General features: G+C 26.4%; 1 protein-coding gene across 1 annotated transcript in view; it reads left to right on the top strand.

The window, feature by feature from the left end:
- The window catches only part of LOC136976468 (tyrosine-protein kinase receptor TYRO3-like), a 137,120-nt gene that overhangs the window by 65,342 nt on the left and 48,480 nt on the right, over nt 1–23,298 (top strand). The window contains exon 2 of the mRNA XM_067271753.1: nt 16,315–16,520. Coding sequence (XP_067127854.1) covers nt 16,315–16,520 — 206 coding nt within the window. The remainder of the gene's footprint in view (nt 1–16,314; nt 16,521–23,298) is intronic.

Raw genomic sequence — 23,298 nt, 5'->3', positions numbered from 1 at the left:
TAAGATCAATAAAAGATAAATCGAAGTTACTGTCTTTTCTATTAAAAGTAAAGATAAATTTTCGATTTACTTTTTTTATATATATATATAATTTTAAAAAAATATATTAAAAAAAACTAAAATAGAAAATATTAGAAGCGGAAAAAATTGAAGTTTTTGTTAAGAAAAAGAAAATATAATAAATATAAAAACAAAAAGTGTATATACATAAAAAAATATATCGAGGACATATACAAAAATTATCAATTGATTTTTAACAGAACTATCTAAACAATTTCCTTAATAGCATCAAAATTTTTAAGAGGAAAGAGGATTGTAAAAACTAATAAAAATATATATATATTATTTTTTTCAATTCTTAAAAAAGATTACTTAAATTAAGAAAAAATTACAAGTGAAAAATAAATTTAATGAGAATTAAAACTTTATCAAACCTATAAAAATAACACGGCAAAAAAAAACTATTCGTAATTTACTTTCAGTTGTATAAAAACACGAATATATATTTATTTTTTAATTGAATAATAAGGAAAAAAAAGGAAATAAAACTGTAATCAACGAATGAAATTGTTGAAATTATTACGTTTTCACAGTTGGAAAAAAGCAAAGAAAGAAATTAAGAAGTAAGTAGTACGTCGATTACTTGGCCTAGTGGCATTGCTACCTAATTTAACAGTAACTTGTTTTGCTATTAATTGTCAAGAAAATCGACTGTTCGGAGATTATAGAAGTAACAGAAAAGTCACATTAATCGTGATCATTGTTCTTCCGGTATGGTAGTAATCCCATGGGATTCGCCTTTACTAAGGTTGTAAGTAGTACAAGGGGTTTTGAATTGAATGAAATAAAATGGATTACTTTCTAAGTCAGGCTTTTGGGGTTCGAGTTTGTGAATTTGGAAGTGAAATGATGTCTACTAACCTTACAGTAGTTTTTACTATTTCTTTTTTTAAAGTCTAACAAAAGAATAGTGATGTTTTATTCAATAGATTTTCTTTTGAGAGGGAAAATAACAGTTTGACTGGTCACGAGAAATAGTTTAGTGTATATATTGTATATATAAGTTTATATTTTTATATATATTTTTACTGTCATTCTTTTCAAAAAATTTCTTAGATTATATGAAAGAAAAACTATTTCAATCGCTTTAAAAAGTCTTTTATGACGACATTCATGACAAAAATATCAATGTAATTTGATATTAAAAGAATATTTTTTTGAATGATTTTTTCCTCGTAAGTGTAAGCTTTGATTTAATTGGCTATTAATTCTATAAAACGTGTTTCTTATATTTTACGAATTGCACGTTTCACTGCTGATAAAGTTAAGAATTTATGCACGTTTCATTGAAGTTACGCACACACTTTATACTTAATCTATTAAATAGTACAAGTACAGTTGAATATTGTATTCATTTTATTGATGATTATGATTGATGTTAGGTCTGGAGGCATATCGTAGATCTAGAATGGATTTAGTGGTTTTGTGAGTCTGATTAAAACTATAGAAGGTCTACATGGTTCAATAATATGTGCAAGCATGCAGTAACTAGAACACCATCTAGTTAATCAATGCGTAGATACGTCCTATTAAGTTAGAATTTAGGATTTATGAATATATTTATCTCGCGTAACTAAATTTGAAAAATAAATTTAACTTTTTTAAATTTGAATTCAACTGAATATTAAAATAAAGCTTCAAAAATGAGTAGAAATTTTACTTTTCTCAAACTTTAAATGAAGATTTGTATACGAAACTTATAACTGTATCAATTAAATTCATTATTAAAACTGTATAAAGTTTATTTTAAGTTTAGGAAGAAACAAGATAATGTTTAAATTGGGCGGAGAATGCTATTTTTAACCAATGGAACAGTAATGTCTCGATCGATTATGCGAATGCATGCAGAAATGGGAACGGTTTTTAGCTCTAGTAAAGGATAGCTTTACGAGATTGGGAAGGTTTGAAGACTTTCTAGTGCGAACAATTTTATGAATAATTGGTTTACGTTGAATTAGAAAGAAAAATAAGAAAAAAATAATAATAATAATAAAATACGACATTTAAATCACCATTTTAATTGGATTGCTTCCTGAATTTATCCTAATTTTCTTTTACCATTACAAAAATTATTAAAAGACGAGGAAATTAACCTCTCCTAATTGAGCAATGTTTAATGAATATATAAATGAAAGTTGTGGATACATTTCCGATGCGATGAAAGAAAAAATGTATTTAATATCGGAAGAAATAATACTGCAAAAAAAAATATAGAAAAAAAGTTTTTAATCTAAAAACAAGTTGGTTAAAGCATTTTTAATTACCAATTGCACTTTCCGATGCAGAAAAAATCCCTTAAACCGAGAAATTCTTTTTTTTTTTTATCAAATTTTCTACTTCGTTTGTTGTTTGTCTTTTACTCGTTTCTTCTTTATTCTTTTAGTCATTAAATATCTTTCAGTTACTGCATTCGAAACATAAATGCCAGTTAAGTAGTTGTTTCTGCTTCCCCCAACTCTTTCTTTTATCCTCATCCATAAAAAAACGAAAAAAAGAAACGAATAAAACTAGAACAGAAGGTAATCGAAATCTTTTGGGGCAATTTAGAAATTCAAAACGTACAAAATTGTTACGATATCAAAATCAGAAGAGCGTAAATATTATGGGGTCGTTGAAGAAATACTTCCCTCATCCCAGCGATTCTTTCATGCATGATGAAGATGCAAGAACATGGAATAGGGAGGGGAGACTTACTTTGATATCAGATGTCTGAATTTATGTGTCAAGGAATTAACTTTATAGTTCCTCTCTGACCATTACCTCAGTCATTAACGCCACTTACTGTCATTTCTGGACGGTGAGCACGGATATACACAATTCTTGTATATCTTTAATCAGAATGTTGCTACGTTTTTGACGCTTCTACAATCGAGTGCAATGAACTCTTTTTCTATATTACAGATGAGTTAAAGTTCATGTTTTCGTATTAAAATGCGTGTTCTGCTTTATATCACGCTGTGTAATATTTATATGTTTACGATATTTGATGTGTAATAATATTCTCCTATTTTTTAATTTCCTTTTACTTTGCTTATAATTCTAAAGTATACTTCAAAAACTATTTATAACTTTGATAGTTATCTTTAACAGCATAATAAAACACAAACCGGATATTATTTAAAGATATGTACTGTATAGTACATACTTCTCTTTTCTTATTCGTTAAAAAATATTAATTTTTAAAGTATTAGTGCAGTTTATCTACCTTTTTTAGGTAAAATTAATTAATTAATTCTTTAAAATATCAATAATTTAAAATTTACTTAACACTAGCAAATATGCCCGGCGTTGCCCGGACGAAAAATAATAAGGGTAAGCATTAAAATAAAAATAATTTATGGATCGTGTAGAGCCTTCATTAATTATTACACAATGCATATTTATATAGTAATGCATTAAAATTATCACAAAAGTGTCAAGAACTTGAAATTAGGGGTGCCCAGGTTTTATGCTAGCCTATATTTTCGCAGGATCCTAGAGGCAACTCTGAAAAATTCTCTCCAGATCGGGTTTAGAAGTGTATAGGGGACAGACAAACACTGTATTTTAGGTATATTGGTGGAATATAAATATTTATTACTGTTAATTTAACAAAATTATTATAAATATTATACATAATATATTATTTATTGGTATAAATTGATATATTGATAATTTACATTATTACTGTATCAAACTTTCTATTTAAATAAAAATATATAATATAGCTTATATATGTTAATTTTAGACATTTTTCAAAATATGAAATGTAGCCAATAGTTTATATATGATAAATACATAAGATTTTCTCCTGAAATATTGAATTCTTTTGTCTCTTATCAGTTCACCAGTTGGTCTGAAAAGTATAAGTATATATATTTTTTGTAGAGGTTTAAGAAAGATTAGAAAGGCTGATTGCCTTTTATTTAAAAGATATAAAAGGAAAGAAAGTATTAAGCCTTCTAATTTGAGATTGCCCTCTATTTGTTAGCCTTGAAAACTATTCGAAATCCTTCAGCAAGCTTAAAGAGTTAATAGTATTAATGGCGAAGGATTAGAAGAATAAAAGTTTTTTTTTTTTTACTTACATTTCTCTTTAACGCTATTAAACAACTTTTAAGATATAAAATAAAATTTAATTTTACATAATTAAGGACGAATAATTATGTTTTTGATGAAAATGGTGGAAGGATATACATGAGCTGTAGTTAAATAGAGAAAATATTTAATTAAAAAACTAAAAAAAGGTAAAAGAAAATCTTTCAATGCATATTTACAATATCAATTTTATCATGTGAGAAAAGAGCATCGTAGATTTGTAAATCCGTAGGATTCATAGGTTATTATATTTCGTTTTGCACGAACAAGATACGTCTTGCACGGTGTTGTGCCTTAGCGAACAAATGGGATGTCCGGCTTTTACAAGACTACAAGAATAAGGTTGAGATTGAAATAGCTAGAAGCCAAGCTAGAAGCAAAGTGTTAGTGAAAATCAAGTCACGAAGAGTAGCGTTGACGTGACTAGTAAATCAACATTCTCTTCTATTGTCTTGTCTATGGATTAAGTGCGGCGTATTTTACTTGTCTATAAAATGTGATTCTTTTACAAACTGGGCATAAGTTAGAAATTGGACATGACTAATTTACCTCTACTATTAAAGATGTAAAAGAAACCCAATTTGTGTGGCGAAATGTTTAGAGATGTTCCTCCAGAGATTTTGTACTCTAGCTATCATTTGTTCATGATCCACCTCAACTATTCCTTTACTAATGGAAGTGAAACTTGTCGTGTTTTTTGCACATCCTTAAAGATTCTTTTTCTTTTTTATCATCCATCTCTCAATGGAATTTCCTCGTGCTGTCAAACGATAAATCCAAGTCGGATGTTGCAGAACCTTCATTAGGTGTTTTCATTATCTACCAGGTTTTTTTTCTCTTACTTCTCCTTATCTACTTCAAGAAGTTAACGTTGGCTAGTTAAATACTGGTTTCAGTACATTAGTTGTTTAATATTCCTTATTTTTAATAAACGCCTCTGAATGACCTGATGATGATTGATTTCTTTTATTAGAATTTTTAAAAAATTTTAAACACGTTTCTTATATAAAAATTTTTATTTCTTCGTATAGAAAGTATAAGTAATGAGCTATTAATGTTAATTAATTGCTTATTTAAGAAGAATGCTGAGAGTTAAATAAGGAAATTAAAAAGTTAACAATGTTCATAATGTTATAAGAATCTGTAGAAGATAAAGTATTTACAGAATTTGCACCAGAAACATTATTCTAACGTACGGATCTTTAACTAACACATTTTTAATCATATAATCCTTTTAACAATCGCATTTAACTCATTTATCCGGAATATATCGCATATTTTAAATTCTTGACACCGTGTTTCCACATCAGATGTGATGTAATTAATGTACGAGTATGAGGTCTAACGAAGAGCCCGATTTTGTGGTTGTAATGAATAACGAGCCAAAAACGAATAGTTAAGAGATAATGTAGTTTGGCCCGAAGCTGTTCAATCGACAGTTTCAAAAATGATAATGTAATAAAAGAGTATTCGAAGTTCTTTTTTTCTCAACTAATGCGATTAAGGCTGTTTGCATCTTTTATTAATTAGTATTCTCTAGAGAATTTTACTCTTAAATACGAAGAGCTTAATTTTATTTAGTATCAAAGAATAATTAAAATTTCTTCTACAAATTTAAGCAAATATCTGTATTTTAAAACGATAAAAACAGTTTTCATTTTTTAAAAAATATTTCGAAAGTTATTTAGATAATTAATAATATTATTATACGATTTTATTATTATTATTAAATTTAATTATTTAAATATTTAATATTAAAAATTTAAATGATGGGGGAAAAATTGTTTTAAAATAGCTTTAGAGAATTGAAAATTTCTTAACACAAACAAACTCGTTTGAATAATTGAATCTGAAGAAAGTCTTTCGGTACGATTTTGAGTTTTATTCAAAAATATAATTTTGAAAAGAATTCTCGGAATGTAGCCAGTGAAAATTTTATATGATGTTTACAGTAACTGTAAATTCTATACAATTCTTAGAGTTATATCCGTGTAAAAACAGAGTAGAGTTTTATTATAATATACAAAGAAATTGTGTTTAATTAATTTATATAATAACAAAACTTGACAAATATAACATAATTAAGAAAGTAGAAAGGAAAATTAAGCTATTCTAAGTGATAATTACGAACGATTCTTAAAGCTAAACACACTATTTAAATTCTTATTAAACGATATTTTATTTTGAAAATTACCCCAAAAATGAAATAAAAGGCAATTTAATTAAATCCAAAATTTAATTTATTCAGAAAAGGCTTTAATGTATATTCATAAATCCAGGAAAGTATTAGCTAGTGAACACCTAGAAATCCGAAGAGAGAACGATTTCATTCAATATCCGATCAATGTTGGATGACCTCCTACAACCAATGGAGTAATACATTGGGATTAATGGTGGAATAATTTCCTTCTGAAGTATTGACTGATAGATACGTCGTCAAAGCACCAAACTAAGAAACAAGATAACTCCATAGAGAACGAAATGAGAGATAAGATTAAATCCCTACTAGTCGGTGATAACAACGAAAATAGATTCACACAAAGTCATTAATGCTGACTGAATCTAACCTATTCATTGAATGTATTGTAGCTGATAAGTTGTTTGTACTGATAAACTCTATTTAATTCATTATTACTTATTAAAAGTTTGGGGAGAAAAAAGTGAATTTAGATGCGCGAAGGTGAGAATGCTAATGAGAAGTTTGCTTTGTCTCGTTTGAGTTTTTTTTCTTTTACTTAAATTTAGAAAATGCCTCTTGATCTTTAAAATGAGGATATCTAGAAGAGTTAACAACGCGCAGGAGAAATTAGTTTGACCCTATTACGACTTTAGTACTTATAGCAAATCCCAATAAGCTTCGTTTGATTTGATAAGAAAGATTTCTTCAATTGCTGTAGGAAAAAAAATGGTACTTGCTATAGAGGAAATGAATGAATCATTATATTGGAGAGAGATACTTATTTAGAATTATTTAAAATCTAAATTTTTAAAGATTTTCAGAATCCTCTCTTGAATTTCTCTACATGTTATATACATTAAATCTCGAATAATTTAGTTTAGTTGTAATTTAAGTAACAGAGGATGCTTTAGCATTGTAACAAACCTGAAATACCTTTAATCCCGGAACTTTTATATGTTTACAAGCTCCAGACGATTTAAATCAGAGGAATGTTTAATATTTCGAAGATCGCATAAAGGTACCTTAATAAATATACGTATAATTATACGATAAAACTTGAGAAGTGCCAATTGAATAGTAATTTTGCAGTTTTATAATTTCAGTTACATAGTCAATTAACGTGAATATCTTGTTAAATTGTTTAAATATTGAAATTGCTTCAAGCATATTATCCGTCTAGACGTTTCCCTTTAGGGAATTTAGAGAAATTACAAAGGCATTATTGCATTTAAGTAAAATTACCCGAAGTTTGTTAGTATATAGTGCGAAACTGTCAAATCTTACAAGGTTGATTGGAATTTGGATTAGTTTAGTTAGCTCTCTAATTTGCAATTTTTGAAATTATCTCGCTTACCTCGGAGCACAGAATAATACGAATTTTAATATAAAATATATTATAATCTATTTATAGTAATAATAATTACTTAGTCATTAGAACATCTATAATGAGATATTCTAGAAAATGGAAAAAAATCGAGTGAAATCAATTTTCAAGATGGAAATGAATAGACAATCAAGCTGCTCAGTCAGATAATTTATTTTAATTTCTAACAAAGCATTGGTTTTTTGTAACAATTGAAGTAAATAAATCAGTCACTTGTTTAAATTTTAGCTGTAGTTTTTCTGAGGTTTACACAAATTCTAAGTTAAATTACACAAGGACCCTATTCTAAAAGCTGGATATTATTTTTGAACTTCTGAATTCTCCTCCTACTTCTAGTCGACCTGGGATTAATTTTCGTTGAACTCTAAGCCCCACTTACAAGTTAGATCTGTAGATCAGATTTGTATAGAAGACATTTCTCCAATCTAGCTATAGAGCTTCAAAATGGAAAACAACTAACAAACTCGAAGACTATAACTGGTAATGTTTGATAATTAATTTACTCCGTTCCAGTTTCTAAACAGATCAGTGCAATTAATTTAATTTGTGTAAATTTTCAATTATTTGTCATTTCGATGGACGTATTTTAATCGTCAATAAGTATTAAATAAGATTAAATTACTTATTAAAAATTTAATTAAAGTAGAATTTTAATTGTTCAATTTTTACAATTTTTGAATATTATCTTTATCCGATTTGAATGTTGATAGATTACTCTTAAGATCGAATTTATCTTTATTCTGATTGCATAAATTAATACGGAGTCGTGTTAACTTTAATTTTACATTTAATTTTCTCATTTTGACACCATAATCACAATGTACTTTGAATAAATCAACGTTTTGAACTACGTCTCTATGTTTGCTTGTTCTCATCCATTTTGTTTCATTTAAACATCTCTGTCCGCAATGTAACCGTAATTCAATTAAAAGTGCTTTCACGTCTCAATTTCTCATTTCTCATTTCAAAAGAGAATATATCCAATGGCTCCTTCTCAATTATGCTATCTAGTTCTGCTCAATTAGACCCTTCTCAATTTCTCTTTTAATCCCGTTACATTAATTCATCTCAATTTCGTCACCGCAATTCACTTTACATCCCATTGCGACTAATTAGCTCCTTCTCAATTTATCAGTATTTCTCGTCTCTAGTAGTTTACCAATCAACACAAACGCTCTGTTAAATCAGCGCTCCCTCTCAAAATCAACTCTAGAAGCAAACTCCCACTTCATAAGCATACCAGCCAACAAAACTAAACAATGCAAAATGTTTCTGATGTGAGTAGAAAAGAGTTACGCATAAGCAATTTTAAATAGTCAAAATTAATCATCGTATCTAGCCTTTGGAGTAAAACAAACTAAAGATGCATACAACTGGGACTTCAGGACGAAACATCATGCAGTTACGTTAGAATAATTTATATGCAAGACATGTGACAATGACTGATGAGAAAGATAACAGTCACAAGAGCTGTCAAGTAGAGAAAGACACAGTCAACTACGACAAGATAAAGGGAAATCACAAACCCATGTGTCACACCCCAGAGAGGATGTTCACAAGTTAACAACACAAAACGAATAGGAGGAGTCAAGCGACGACAGCAAACTTTGAATACGTCAATTTTCATTTGGTAGGACAAGGAGAGGTGACATTTGTTATATTATTTTCTATTCGATTTTATTTCTATTTTTATTTTTATTTACAACTAACGTATTAACTGTACTGTATATAAATGAAATTTTACATTAATCTAAATTGTTACACTCGTTTGCCTACTTTATACTCGACATATTTATATTTTTCTTTTTAATTTCATTACTATTTAATTAAATTAATAGGAGATATAAATTATTTAATTCAAATTTATTCCCAATTGATTTTTTGTTTCTCTTTTGTTTGTGTCGAGTTGTATTTTTATAATTTAATTCACTGATTAATATACTTTCAATTAAATTTCTCGTATGTTTATTATGCCGAAGTAAAAGTAGAACTTCTCAAAAAAATTTTAAAATAATTTCTTTTTCCTTTTTTTTAAATATGGCAATCAATAAAGAGTGAATAAAATGAAGTTTTAAAAGTCTTTCCTTGCTCTACTTTCCTTTACTTTGGGTATTATTGAGAATACGAGATTGAGGAGACAAAGCGAATCTAGGATATTCATCTGATGGATAGTATAAGCCAGAGATGTGATTGATAGAAGGAAATAGCTGAATTTTGATCTAACTCCTATCATTTAGTCATAACTCGTTTATCAGCAACAGGTCGAATCTGACAAGTTAGTCGATAGCAATTGAGAAATAAGAACTTATTCGCATATTATTCAGTAATTTCATTCATTTTCTGCTGATGATTTCCGCTATACTTAAGACTTCTCTATAGATTCTGTTATATCAGTTTAAATAAATAATACATTATACAAACTTAAATTAAAGTTACATAATTATTAAACTTAAGGATGTATCAACGTATCTTTAATTATATTTACTTCGATGAATGAGATCAAAGTTTTGCCGATACGAATAAAACTTTACGTGTTTAATGCTGTTGAAACAATTAAAAATCAAGATTTAGTGAAAAGTAAATTAGATCTGTTATATTCTAACGGAATTTATGTAATGTTACCATAAATAAGGATCTGTTATTATGTTAAACGAGGTATAATTGCCAAAAGTTCAACAAATAAGCAGTAATATTCACCATTTAAAGTGTTAGTAATGTTAAAATTAATATATCTTACCATTAAATTTTCTCATATTATAACGTAGTATAGTTTAATATGAAACAGAGTAGCATAATTGCTTCAATTTTGACATATTCGGCATAAATTTTGCTAATTTTTGTATTAAATATTAAAAAATCCAAGTGTCAAACTAAGTGTCAAACTTACTACGACACCGACAAGTAATAGTATTTAACATTGAAAATTAGTCTTGTATGATAATAGTGTTTAATATAATATTAGAATTTAACACAGATAGGTTAGAATTTAGCATTATAATAGCGTTACTACGTTAAATTCTACCGAAATTTTAAGAATTTAACACGATTTCTAACATTGTCCAACAGTTCCTGCCAGTCTTTTGAATTTTTATAAATGGAGAAAAATATGAAATACATTGCATATCATCACTGTATCGAAAACTATAAATTTCTGAACACAAAAAGATTTATTTTTAAAAGTATAGGTTGAAACATCCAATTTTGATACTTTGTATTATTACTATAGAAGTAAAAAATTGTAAATAAATGAAAATGCCGCTTCTGTGTTCGCTATATCTTTCTGCATTTTTGAAAGAAAAAGCTAACATTCCATTAATATTATTAAAAATGCAATTTTAAGAGAATTCTTAAAGTATTATAAGCAATGAAACTTTTCAATAAATAAATAAACTCTATACAACGAAAGAAGAAGAAGGAAAAATGTATATGACGGAAGAAGAGAAAAGAAAGAATTTAAGTAAAGATATTATATTTTAAAATCGACTTTTTCCTCGATAGACTTAAAACTTAATCAACAATTCATAGATAGAGTTTTATATCTAACTATTTGGAGACAGTCGAGTTATTTGCGAATATTTTCATTCCGACTATGAAGCCATGTGTCTATCAAGAAGAAGCAGGAAAATTCGTCTTGACTTCTTTTATTTGCATTTCCTCTCCCCCTTTAGATATATACTTTTGAAAATATGATGACAAGTATGAAAAGAAATATCCGAGCCAATGGAAAATTTAATGGAATTTTTTAAATCAAAATATTTCTCTCCCCTTTCTTCCCAACTTGTTAAATAACCAAATCTAAAATTTGATTCCATTCAATGTATATTTGCTTAATTTTAATATAATATTTTGTGTACGAGTATATATGGTTTAGAAATAAAATTATACTTATTTTAAATCCATTATAAGCGCTTAAAATTATATAAATTAAATTAATTCTCCCATATTACGAGTCATTGTTTTTATGCTTTTTATAAAAGAAAACAAAAAAAATATTTTTAAGATAATTTAACTGAAAATTTTTTTAAAAAATTCAATAAAAATACCTTAAATTTTATTTTATTTGAATTAAAAAATTTTGAAGTAAATAAATTTTTCGTCTTCAAATTTTAAAGTATTTTTATACGAAAAATTAAGAGTAAATAAATAAATAAATAAATATAATTTAAACTACTTTAGAGCTTCGCAAATTACAATTAAACATAGTAAACAGCACATGATTTTCGAATCGTTTAGAGATATTTAGCCCGCAAGAATATATTACATAACACAATTAACCATCGCACAAACATACGAGGAATAATTAACGCAGAAAATTACGATTAGAATTTACAACAAAGTAGGAAAAGTTAAAAATCTTAATTGCAAGTTGCATTATCAGCTTCATTCAGAAGGAGTGGTATTAAGAGTGGCTTCTTACACGACAACTAGATGTGACAATATGACTTAACGTTCATCTTAGTGTCACTCATCAAATGTATATACAACAGCAAAGAAAATACTCTTACTGGAAGCAAGGGAAAAAGAAGGAATAACATCAACACCATCACTTTCTGCAGCTCTGAGTGTTTGTCACGCTAACAGAAATACGTTTCGACTTCATCGGAACTATTAAGAAGGCACGTATCAGCCACTACCGCACCCAAGAGGATTCACGAGTGTGGTCACTATGCCAGACATGTAATGAGTAGTGTTATTCCCATAAGGAAAACGTCTAAGACGTAGAAAGAATATTACTAGAGGATGCGAGTTCAACCAAGTCAAGTGTTTGCTCTAATCACCTCCAAATGTGATTTTGCATTAAAATACCGAGAAAGCCTTTGATATGGAATACTTATAGTCACGCAATCACCTAATAATGTCATTTTGGATGCTAGTAAAAGCAGAAATTGTTGTTAATCAGTCATAATTCTTCATATAATAGATAATAGAGTTTGTGAATGAAGCTGGATTGAGAGATAAAATTTCTGGCTGCATATTTGTCGAGAAAAAATGTAATAATTTGTTTAACCGTTGTTTTCAGAAGCATATAATCTCTATATATTGGACTTTGTTGTTTCTGGATTTAAATACTTGAACGAAGCATTGGTTTGCGTGATGCAACCACGTAACTACTAAGTCTTGCGGTGATTCAGGAATGGAAATTACACCCAACTTCGATTTTAGGAGCAATTGTAAATGCATGAATGACATCGGAAAGTATGTATTTCAGGTTGGGCCAACTGTGTAATACATTAAAATATATAGAAAGTTTATTTAGATTCATCTATTTTAAGAAGGTTTTTCTGGAAAAACGTATTTTAACAATGTAAAATTACCTTTTAACATATTTATATATAACTGATTTAAAGCTGTATCTGTCAAGATATGACATGTATATTTATCTCAATAGTACATTGCATTAATTTTGAATTCGGCTGCTTTCTATATTAAATTTTAATATATTTATTATGAATTGACCGTATAAAATTATAAAATTTGTAATATAAAAAGCTTAAAATTCGAATTAAATAATATACAGTAAAACCAGTGTAAACCAAATACGCGCAGTACCGAATATTTTTTCCGGTTTGACAGGTTTCCGTCTTGAACAGGTTTAACATAAGAAAATTCTCTTCGTTCCGAAGTTTTTTCCGTTTAGACAGGTTCCGTTTTAGACAGGTTTTCACTATATATTAAAAAATTTAATTCTGATTCAACAAGATTTCTCCATCGTAAAGTATCATAATTCTGTAATAAAAATAATAATAATAAAAAGAAAGAAAATGTTTCAGAATAATAATATTACATTTAGAACATTTTATTGGTACGAGGTACCTTTTTTTTCAATCGTTTCTCTTTCTAGTCACGGATAGAGGGTCTTGACTGGATTCTAACCCGATCTATGACGGTCAATTGAACTCTTTTTTTATTTCTAAAGATATTGATTTACTTTCTAAATAAAACTTCCACCATTAATCTTATTCGTTTTTTAAATTTAAATCGATGGAAACGGTAAAACTGTTTTATTTTTTAATTTACTAAAATAAAGATATTCTTGTAAAATCCAAAATAACTTTCGCCAAATCAATATTATCAAGAAAAGAACTTAATAAATAAGAAAAAATATATATATGAGATTGTTGCAACTAGATAAGTTTTCATAGGATAAACGATAGTTATTGTTTTATTTTATTTTTACTTTAGTTTTCTCTTAGAAATAGAAAATAGTTTAGCATCTAAATTTTAATTCATTTTGTTTTATCTGCAAAACCACATTTTATCTTCATTTTTTAACTTTTAATAAATCTAAAACTGAGGAGTAAAACTAATTAATGTAATTTTTTAAAGAGCATATTATGTAATTAAGCCGAGAAAAATAATAAACTTACCGCCCTTAATAAAATTAGGGTAGAATTAAATATAGAAATGAGAAATTTTATGAAAATTTGTAAAAATTTCTCTGTATAATTTTAATTTTAAGCAAAGAAATTTATTTATAATATTTATTTATTTATTTAGTGAATGTTTTATAAAATCTAATATATAATTCCATTTTTCATTTTAAACTACTAGTAAAATATTTTAAATTTTATCATAAAGAAAGTACATATACAGTATTTTTTATTGATACTGAAAGCACGATATTCATTTTATACTTTTTAAATGTTATATTCCATTCGCAAATTCAGATAGAGAAATTATTATAAAAAATTTAAAACTTTATATATTTTAAAATTAATTTAAAAAACTGTATAAAAATTTAAATTAAATCTTTTTTTTACTAAACTAAAAACATCATAGGCCTATCATTTGCATTTCCTTATCTGAATAAATATATAAAAAATAATTTTACACTTTTATATACTCTTTAAATTATAATATGCTTTATTATATTTATTCAAAATGCAATTTTTTTCTATTTTATGTTATTTTTCTTGTAATAAATAAATTATACAAGGTGTCCCATAAGTCCTTTGGAATTACGTTGTTGTTTGTTTATTCTTTACGGGTAAAGCATGGCGCTGAATAAAGAGGAATAAATTCGTGTTATTTTGATGGAAGGGACCCTCAGTCAGCATCCTGATCTTTATATGTAATTGATGGAAAGTCTGGATTTAGTTTGTTAAACTCTTCAGCTACTTTTGCTGACTGTGTCTCTCTACCATCAGAATAACTTGAATTCGTTTCTCCTTACTCAACGCCATGCATTACCTGTAAAAAGAAGAATCAAAGATCAATGTAATTTCTTTGATTCCAGGTTAATGGTACACCCTTTATATGACTCCCTTATGTTAAAGAGACACCCTATTCCAGACTTATATAAGTTAGCTACTTAACAAGTATTGTTGTATATTTAACATTGTATAAATAATTTAATTTAAAGTTTTTGTGCTTTAAATTGCACTCACGCTACAATTTTTTAAAAAAAATTTTTCAAACAAAATTCAGGAATATTACGTAAATGTTTACTATTTATAACCCCAATTTTCATTACTAATTCGAAAAACTTCAGCTTTAATCTCATTATAACTGCATGCTAATTTTGTTAATAACAAATATTAACTTAACTGTAAAAATTAGTATTTATAAACAACTATTTTCGTTAAAATTATGTGTAAACATTAATATATCGATATTAATTTGCAAATTTCCATCTGAATATAAAATTCAGCGAGTAAAGCGATACAAAACTGCTACAAAAATCTATATAATTACCATATAAATTTATAAAGCAAGATGTTGATAAATATTTATATAAAATCTCTAACATTCATAATGATAATAATATCTAATTATTAAAAAGTTTTATAAGACAGTCCTGTTTTAGTTTATACAACTTACATCTTAGATAAAATCGTAAAAAACTAATATTATTTTTATATTTAAAATAAAATAAGACAAATTTAACGATTTTTCTCACAAATTATTTCAGTAAAATTTAATAAACTCTGTCATTTTAATCAATGAAATAAATTACCACAATTAGCAGATTCTGTTAATTCTAATCACAATTTTTAAATAATTATGGGCCTGTATGGGCCTACAGTTAATAAATAAATATAAATACAAGTCTATTCAGACCATTTATAAATAACTTTAGGCTTTATTTAGGTCTAACTACTATTTAAAAACTTTCTCATTGGATGAATAAATCTGAGAAACATTAACAAATTTAGAAATTTGATATAGAGACAGAATTAAAAAATATATATTTTACTATATAATTTTATATACTGATAAAAATAAATAAAAGATTTAATAAATACAAAATTTCTATATTTTATAATTTTATTTTTGGTTAAATTAAGTAATTGAAAGAAGCTAATCTGTAGACAAAACGCGAGAAAATGAGCTACATATAATTATTTAATTTTGTTCCACATTAAATAAATAAATTCGAAAATTTAATACGTTTTGGTTTCATATTTCTTAAAATTGCATTTAATATTATGAATAAACTTTAAAAGCTAAATGATGAAAAGAAAATTTTTTCTTATAATAATTGATTATTTTTTTTAATGAAATAATAGATAAATTTAAATTTTAAATTAAATATAATGTCTTAAATAAATAAATGAATTTATTTATTAAATAATTAAAAAGCTACAGATCTTATTTCTTTTTATTTTTATAGGTTTTGACGTCGTATTTGATCCATTTACGAGGACAGAAAGAAGTATCGGTGGATCAAAAGCCGAGCCACCATCACGTCCAAATTCATATTGGGACGATCCACATTATCGTCCTTATTTCGATAATAGCACAGAAAGAAATATTACTGCTCAGTTAGGAAAAGCAGCCTATCTACACTGCCGAATTAGACAACTTGGTGATAGAACGGTATTTACACTAATTCTTATATAAGTTTTTCCTATATGATTATATCAATTTGCCAAACTGCCAATTACGGCAGAGTCTTCTTCTTTGTCTATTATTATTTTTTTATTTGCAGATCAATCTTTCATACTTTCAGTTTTTCTTACAGACATCAATAAAAATGAGTACAGAGTTCTACAATTCTTTTAGCCTTATATAAAAAATAAGTTATACTTCGAATCCTCGTCTCCAAAGATACAATTGATAGCCAACCCGGATGATTTCTCTAAAGATCTCTTTCTTGTCTGCTTTATCTTTCAATTTTGCAAGGGAGTAAGCATTAGAATTCACTTTAAAAGCCTTTTAAGACATATAAAATGTGACCCTCTCCTTAGGGCAGTACTTCGTTGCCAATGCATTCGAAAATTCTGATATCCTTAGGCATTTAATTCTGTAGCTATGGGCATTGTCATCCTGAAGGTTAGAAAAAATTCCTTTTTTTTATTTTTTCCTTTTTAGAATCAATGTAGGAAAACTATTATTAAATGTAGATAAAATCAATTCATAATATAAATTATTTCGCCGTATCTTTTTGACATTAAATGAAATAAAAACGGATTTTAAAAGTGGCAATAAATTAGTTTCTGTTGCGAAAATCCATTTCTGATAGTTTGATGAGTAATATAGAAAAGAGGATAAGTAGAATAAAATCTGTTTTTATGTGTAGCAATTGGACATATAGTCTGGGAGATGCACACCTGGTTATAGGTTGGAGTGCCAATTTTGAGTGATGACATAAATTATTTAGTGTGAGCATGTTTCTTATTGAAGTTCTTTGCGGATTTGGTTGCTTTAGATGTCATAATCTTTACTTGATGGATGGATAAAAGAGATAATTATATCATAAAATAAATATAAAAACGCGTATTTTATGTCATAAATTTTGAATTCAGATAAGAGCAGTCTTGAAACAAGAAATTTTCAAAAAATTTCCATTTTTTTAAGAGAAAATTTCTTTCATTTTTTTATTTTTTCAATAGAAATGTTTAGGCAAATTTATTGAAGAATGTTTACTTAAATTTTTCCAAATTTCTGCAAGAATTTTAATATTTTATAGACAAACAACGTTATTAAAATCATGAAATGCTGTTTTTATTTTTCGTATGTGACATGAATAAAGACATTTTTCGGTATCCTGAATGACTCTATTTTCTTTATGGGCCAAGCGTTATAAATCAATTTTAGGCAGTCTGTCTTCTCTAAAATTGATTTATAACAGCATGGACTACCAATTTTAGTGTAAATAACCATTTTAGGTCTTTACGAATCGAATAATATAAAATAAATATTTATTATTAGTTTTAAAATAATAAAGATTATAATATAATTTTTATCTTGCGTATATTTTAATTATAAATCGGATGATATATTTACTGTTTATCCTCATCCTCAGCATCCTCAGCAACTTCAATTCAGATTTTTTAAACCGTTGCAGAATTTTAATGTAATTTTTATTTAATAAATTTTTGAATTTTTTAAGTTCGAAATTATATTTTTACATGGTTTACAATTCAATTAAGAGCCAAAGTTTATATTCAGAGGTTACATTTGGTTCTTATAAGACTTAAAAGCCAAAGATCATTAAGAGCCGCATCAATACAATATAATAATAATTTTTATTATTCATCAAATAAAATACTTAATTAATGTTTTAATTAATATAAAATTTCATATTTTTAAATATCGAATAAGTAACAGTTTATGAAATATATAATTAGTTTCATTAATTAGTACTCAATCCTTATGAGCGTTATCGATTGCAACTGAATAATTATGAAAATTCCTTTAGCGAAATTAAACCAATACTCATAAATAATTATAGAATAATACATAATTGGTTTAAGATTATGTGAATTTGAGCATTAAATTTAAGTAATTCTAACCTCTTTTCTAAGCTTTAATAAGTAAATTTTGTGAGAAGCGCTCTTGACTTCTTGTAAAATTCATGGTAAACCTTTTGTAATTTTGTTAGCCTTTGACATTGCCAGATCTCAAGTTTGAATTTATTAATGTCTTTATCTGTCAAGACTTTTGCGTGTTGATATTTTTTAGTCGATTTACAAACAAACTTTCGTGTTTAGAATTGTAAAACATGTTCTAATATATTGAATTACTAAATTTTTGCGTAAGGAGTTTACGTAAATGTCCCTTTTCTTCACGCTATGACTAGTTGTTTTATTTCGATTTTACAAGAAAATTTTGACAAGTTAGTAACCTATGCTTCTTTTTTCTTTCCTCAAAAAGTGTAAAATGTACCATCATTTATTTTCTTATAATTTTCTTTTTCTTCTGATTTCTCTTCTTTCCGTCTCTTAAGATTTGAGTGCAACTCTATAGCTTTAACTTTATTATGGTAATATAGAAAAATTCTAGTTATTGGAAAATTTTACAATTCAATTTCACTATTTCTAATTCAAAAAAAATTGCGATTTATCAATAGCTTGTTATCAAATTATAAATTTTATTCAGAAATTTTTGGTAATAAATTCTCGTCAGTGATTTATTTAGCAGAAATTTTGTTTTTTTATTTTGTAAAAAAAAATTCAAAAGAGAATGTTTTAAAATATTTCTTATATCAAGAGAAGAATTTTTTAATCAAATAGCAAAATCTTAACAAACCTAAGGGAACATTTTGATATTTTTTTCCTCGCTTCTGAAATTAATGTTTACAATGAATGAATTTAAAAAAATATTATGTATACTGTAGTAGAGTCTTATTAATGTCTTTCATTTACATTAATTTTTATTCAAATAACCATGAAGAAGATGAAAACTATGCTATATTGAAATTGATTCTTGTAGTTCCGAATTTAAAAGCATCATCTGATATGTTTGATTGTATGATAAATTTTAGGAATCTCTTCATAATTGTAATTCTCTTCATAACACTATGGAGAGAATTACAATTTAATCACTCAAAATCCAATTCCCAGTTAGCCCACCGATGGTCGAGTGGATAAAACTACTGTTAGTCGCTGATTCGCGCTTGACCAACGGGCTGGTGGCGTGGTTTTCCACATTTTCTTCACGTATTTAACACTTAAATATGGACCAATTTCCCATACATTCACGTATCTAACACCTAAATAGGACCAGTTTTCCATACCCTCACGAATTTAATAACTAACTTCCTATAGAAAGTGCTTCCAGGAGGCATCTTTCCTATGTATTGCGTTTCGTTATACCATTAATCCAAACTCCCAGTTTCATATTATTTTTTAAACAAATTCAAATTATGCTACTAATCCGTTATCAAAAGTTCTTTCCTGACAAATAAATAAGCTTTTTTCAAAATATTTTCATTTTTATTTTATTATTAAAACTTCATTAAAATTATGTATTTAATTCTCATACAATTTTAAAAATAATTTTAATATTGTTTGTTAATTTAATTACTTAATCCTACAAGATTTTAATTCAATATATAATAAAATTCGAGTTTCTAGATAAAATTTATTTGCTTGGAAAACTAACTTTTTTTTTTTGTCTTGAAATTCTTCGAATTAAATTCTATAGTGAATTTAATATCAATCTTTATGGATTAAACGATTAATTAAACAATGTTTTCATTATATAATCCAACTTTTATGGATTGTGTCATGGCGAATTGAATCCTCATAAACGAATTTCTCTAGTTTTTTGTGAATTCAATATTTAAATTTATTGATTTTTCTTACTCCTGATGCTAATTTTCACATTTTGCTACTTAAAAATCAACAGAAGAGAATAAAATATAAAAATGTATGCTAAATTTTTTAAATATAATAAGTTTTACGTTTTAAATTTTTCTGTAAATTTTCAAGAATATTTTTTAAAAATTATCTGAGTTACATTAACGTTGTCTGGTTTCCATTTTAAGAATTAAGTATTTACGAGTACTCTTAAGCCGTAATAAACACTAAAAATTGTTAATAAAATTGTATAAATTGCCGAGAACTGTCTATCAATTCTCATTATATCTGTTGACAGGCACATCAGAAGAGTTCAATTCAGTGTGAAAGTAATTATGATATGGAACGAAATCTTGACATGAGAGACTGTATGGTTATATAAATAAGAATAAATAGAATTCAACAGTTTTAAACTTATCGCCATATTAAGATATAAACGAAAGAGAAACAATGTTAGATAATTTCGAAAGCACCAGCAGATTGTCTTTCATATCTTATTATAAGAAATACTGGAAATTTATTCTCTTGTAAATGTATTCTGTTATATTTGGCAGGCAGTTGGCGATTTGTGCTCGGAAAGAATGATTTTCCGCATAACGAGTCTGACTTTGCCTTCAGCCATAAAGTAAGAGGTAATAGCAGCTTAGATCGGTGATAAATATGCTAGATTAGCGATGATATCGAACTATCCTTTACCGGAGTAACGATAGAACAGTAGAAATTGCCTTTAACTTTTTATTTTTTATTTTTGTAAAAGTAGATTTTGAATATTTTTTCCTTTTTACAACTCTTCCAAAACCTGATGAATATTCTTATGGTCTACCTGCAGAGAGCTTAATGGGTGACAACAAATGGAGTTAATTTGATGTCATCGACGACGTTAATAGAGGTTAACGATTTTAGGGAGGTGTTTAGAATAACTATCAATAAAATCTACAGTTTAAACTTTTCTGTACGAGTTCTCTCATAAATGCTGTAAAATTTTAATTACAAATTTTACTAATTGACAAAATAATTACACGTTTCTAATGTATCCTAATGTTTTCTAATCGTTAATTGCTTCCAATACGAATATCATTAAGAGCGTTAGATGAAATGTAGACCTTATTAAAAATTTTATTATTTTTTAAAATGATCTTTCAACTTTATCTCTGCATTTAATAGATGTAAAATTCATAAAATTTCTACAGTAAATTATGATAATCGTATAAAGATATAGCAATTTAATGACAGATCATAATAATGTAACCATTATAATTAATAAAAATTAATACTTTTTCAGTAATATATTATATAAATTTTAAGCATAAAAATTCTTATAAAAATGAGCAATTATCTTTATAATTTTATATAATTTTTTTCCATGGATAAATTCATTGAGAATAATTAAGAACGTAGTAAAATAATTTTCTCGAATATATATACAATAAGCTTTGATTTGAAAGTAATGTTATATAATTCAAATAATGTAAACATTATATTTGTGCCCAACAATTTTAACGACAAAACATGCAAGAAGAAGAAGGAAAAAAAGATATTTAAGTTAATGAGAATACATTTTAGCAGCAGCCATTTAATGGAAATCAAATAAGTGGATCAATAATTCCAGGAATGAAATTTTTCTTCATCGTTTTGGAATGAAAGTGTTGTTTATTTCTTGTCATCACTCAAGTATTTTTAAACCGCAAATGTTTTTTTTCCTTCTCTTAAAAAAGTTTTTTCCATTAATGTTTTATCGGTTTTTCTATTAAATTTGCTTGTTGCGTTAAAGAGGATATCAATCTGTATAAAAAGCATGCAAGAATATCGCAGGTTATAAGAACTTTTTCTATTATAGGTTTAAAGATTTAAATAGTTATTTAATAGTAATTTAAAAGAATGGAGGTAAAAAGTGTGAATTTTATATAATATTATCTTGCTTTTCTTTTATTTTCTAATGAGTTTGCTTCTTATAATATAAAAACTACTCTACAATCTAGTTTGGTTCCTTTTTTTAAAATTCCTACTTGTTTTATTTTATTAACTTTTTACAAAAGTTATCGAAATTTATTGCTTTTATTACTTTAATTTTATTGTCGAATTTTATATAAGTAAAGGAAATTGTTTCATATTATAATTCACAGAATAATTTATCTTATTAGGCCTATATTTTTAACATAAAAATAGGAAAACTTGTTTAAAAAATTTTAAAAGAATAAAAAATATAAATATGCCATAATAAATTAATATTTAAAAATTTAATAGAATAACTTATAAAAAAGCAAGCTTTTATAAATAAAAACTAGATGATTAAGATCTCAGACTAAATAATTAAGGCCTCAGACTAGATGATTAAGGTCTCATATTAGGCGATTAAAGCCTCAGACTAGAACCTAGAATCAAATCCGAGCGGTCAAAAAATCCAGGAATTTAGGGAATGGTCTGTTCCAGATGTCTGTCCCCGTCCCTCACCAATCGGTTGCACCCACGATGGATCTGAAAAAAGCCCTCTTAGTTCTTCTTACTTCTATATCCTTACTGTTTTACATTTCTTTGTATATATTGTCTACTTGGACTTTATTAATAGGACTTATTATACTGGTGTATTTTCTGATTAGAAAAGAGAGGAGATCTTAGTAAAATGTCAAGACAAAATATCAGGTGAAAATAAAGATATTTTCTTTTGACTTTTGACTTAGATTCCTTTGCTGATCAGAAAATACACCAGTATAATAAGACCCATTAATAAACGAGGTCCAAGTAAACAAAAATGTACACAGAAAGGGCCCTCTTAGTGTACACGAGACGAAAGGAGTAATATATATATAATATACAATTTTAAAACAATTAATAATATTTCAAATAAATAAATTTATTAATTTTAATGCAATATAATAAAATATAAAAACATATAAAAAATATTTTAGCTATAAAATAAAAATAAATTTGAAAAAAATCTTTTCATTTCTTAAAATTTCATTTAAAAATCTTAAAAAATATATTACTGTAAATAAAAACTTATAAATATAAAATTATAAGCGAAGAATGTAATAGAAATATTTTATAAGTTTTTGTTCATTTAATGAAATTTT

This window comes from Centruroides vittatus, unplaced genomic scaffold (assembly GCF_030686945.1).
Source record: "Centruroides vittatus isolate TY-2023 unplaced genomic scaffold, ASM3068694v2 contig_400, whole genome shotgun sequence".
NCBI lineage: Eukaryota > Metazoa > Arthropoda > Arachnida > Scorpiones > Buthidae > Centruroides > Centruroides vittatus.
This window is presented reverse-complemented; position numbering and strand designations above follow the sequence as displayed.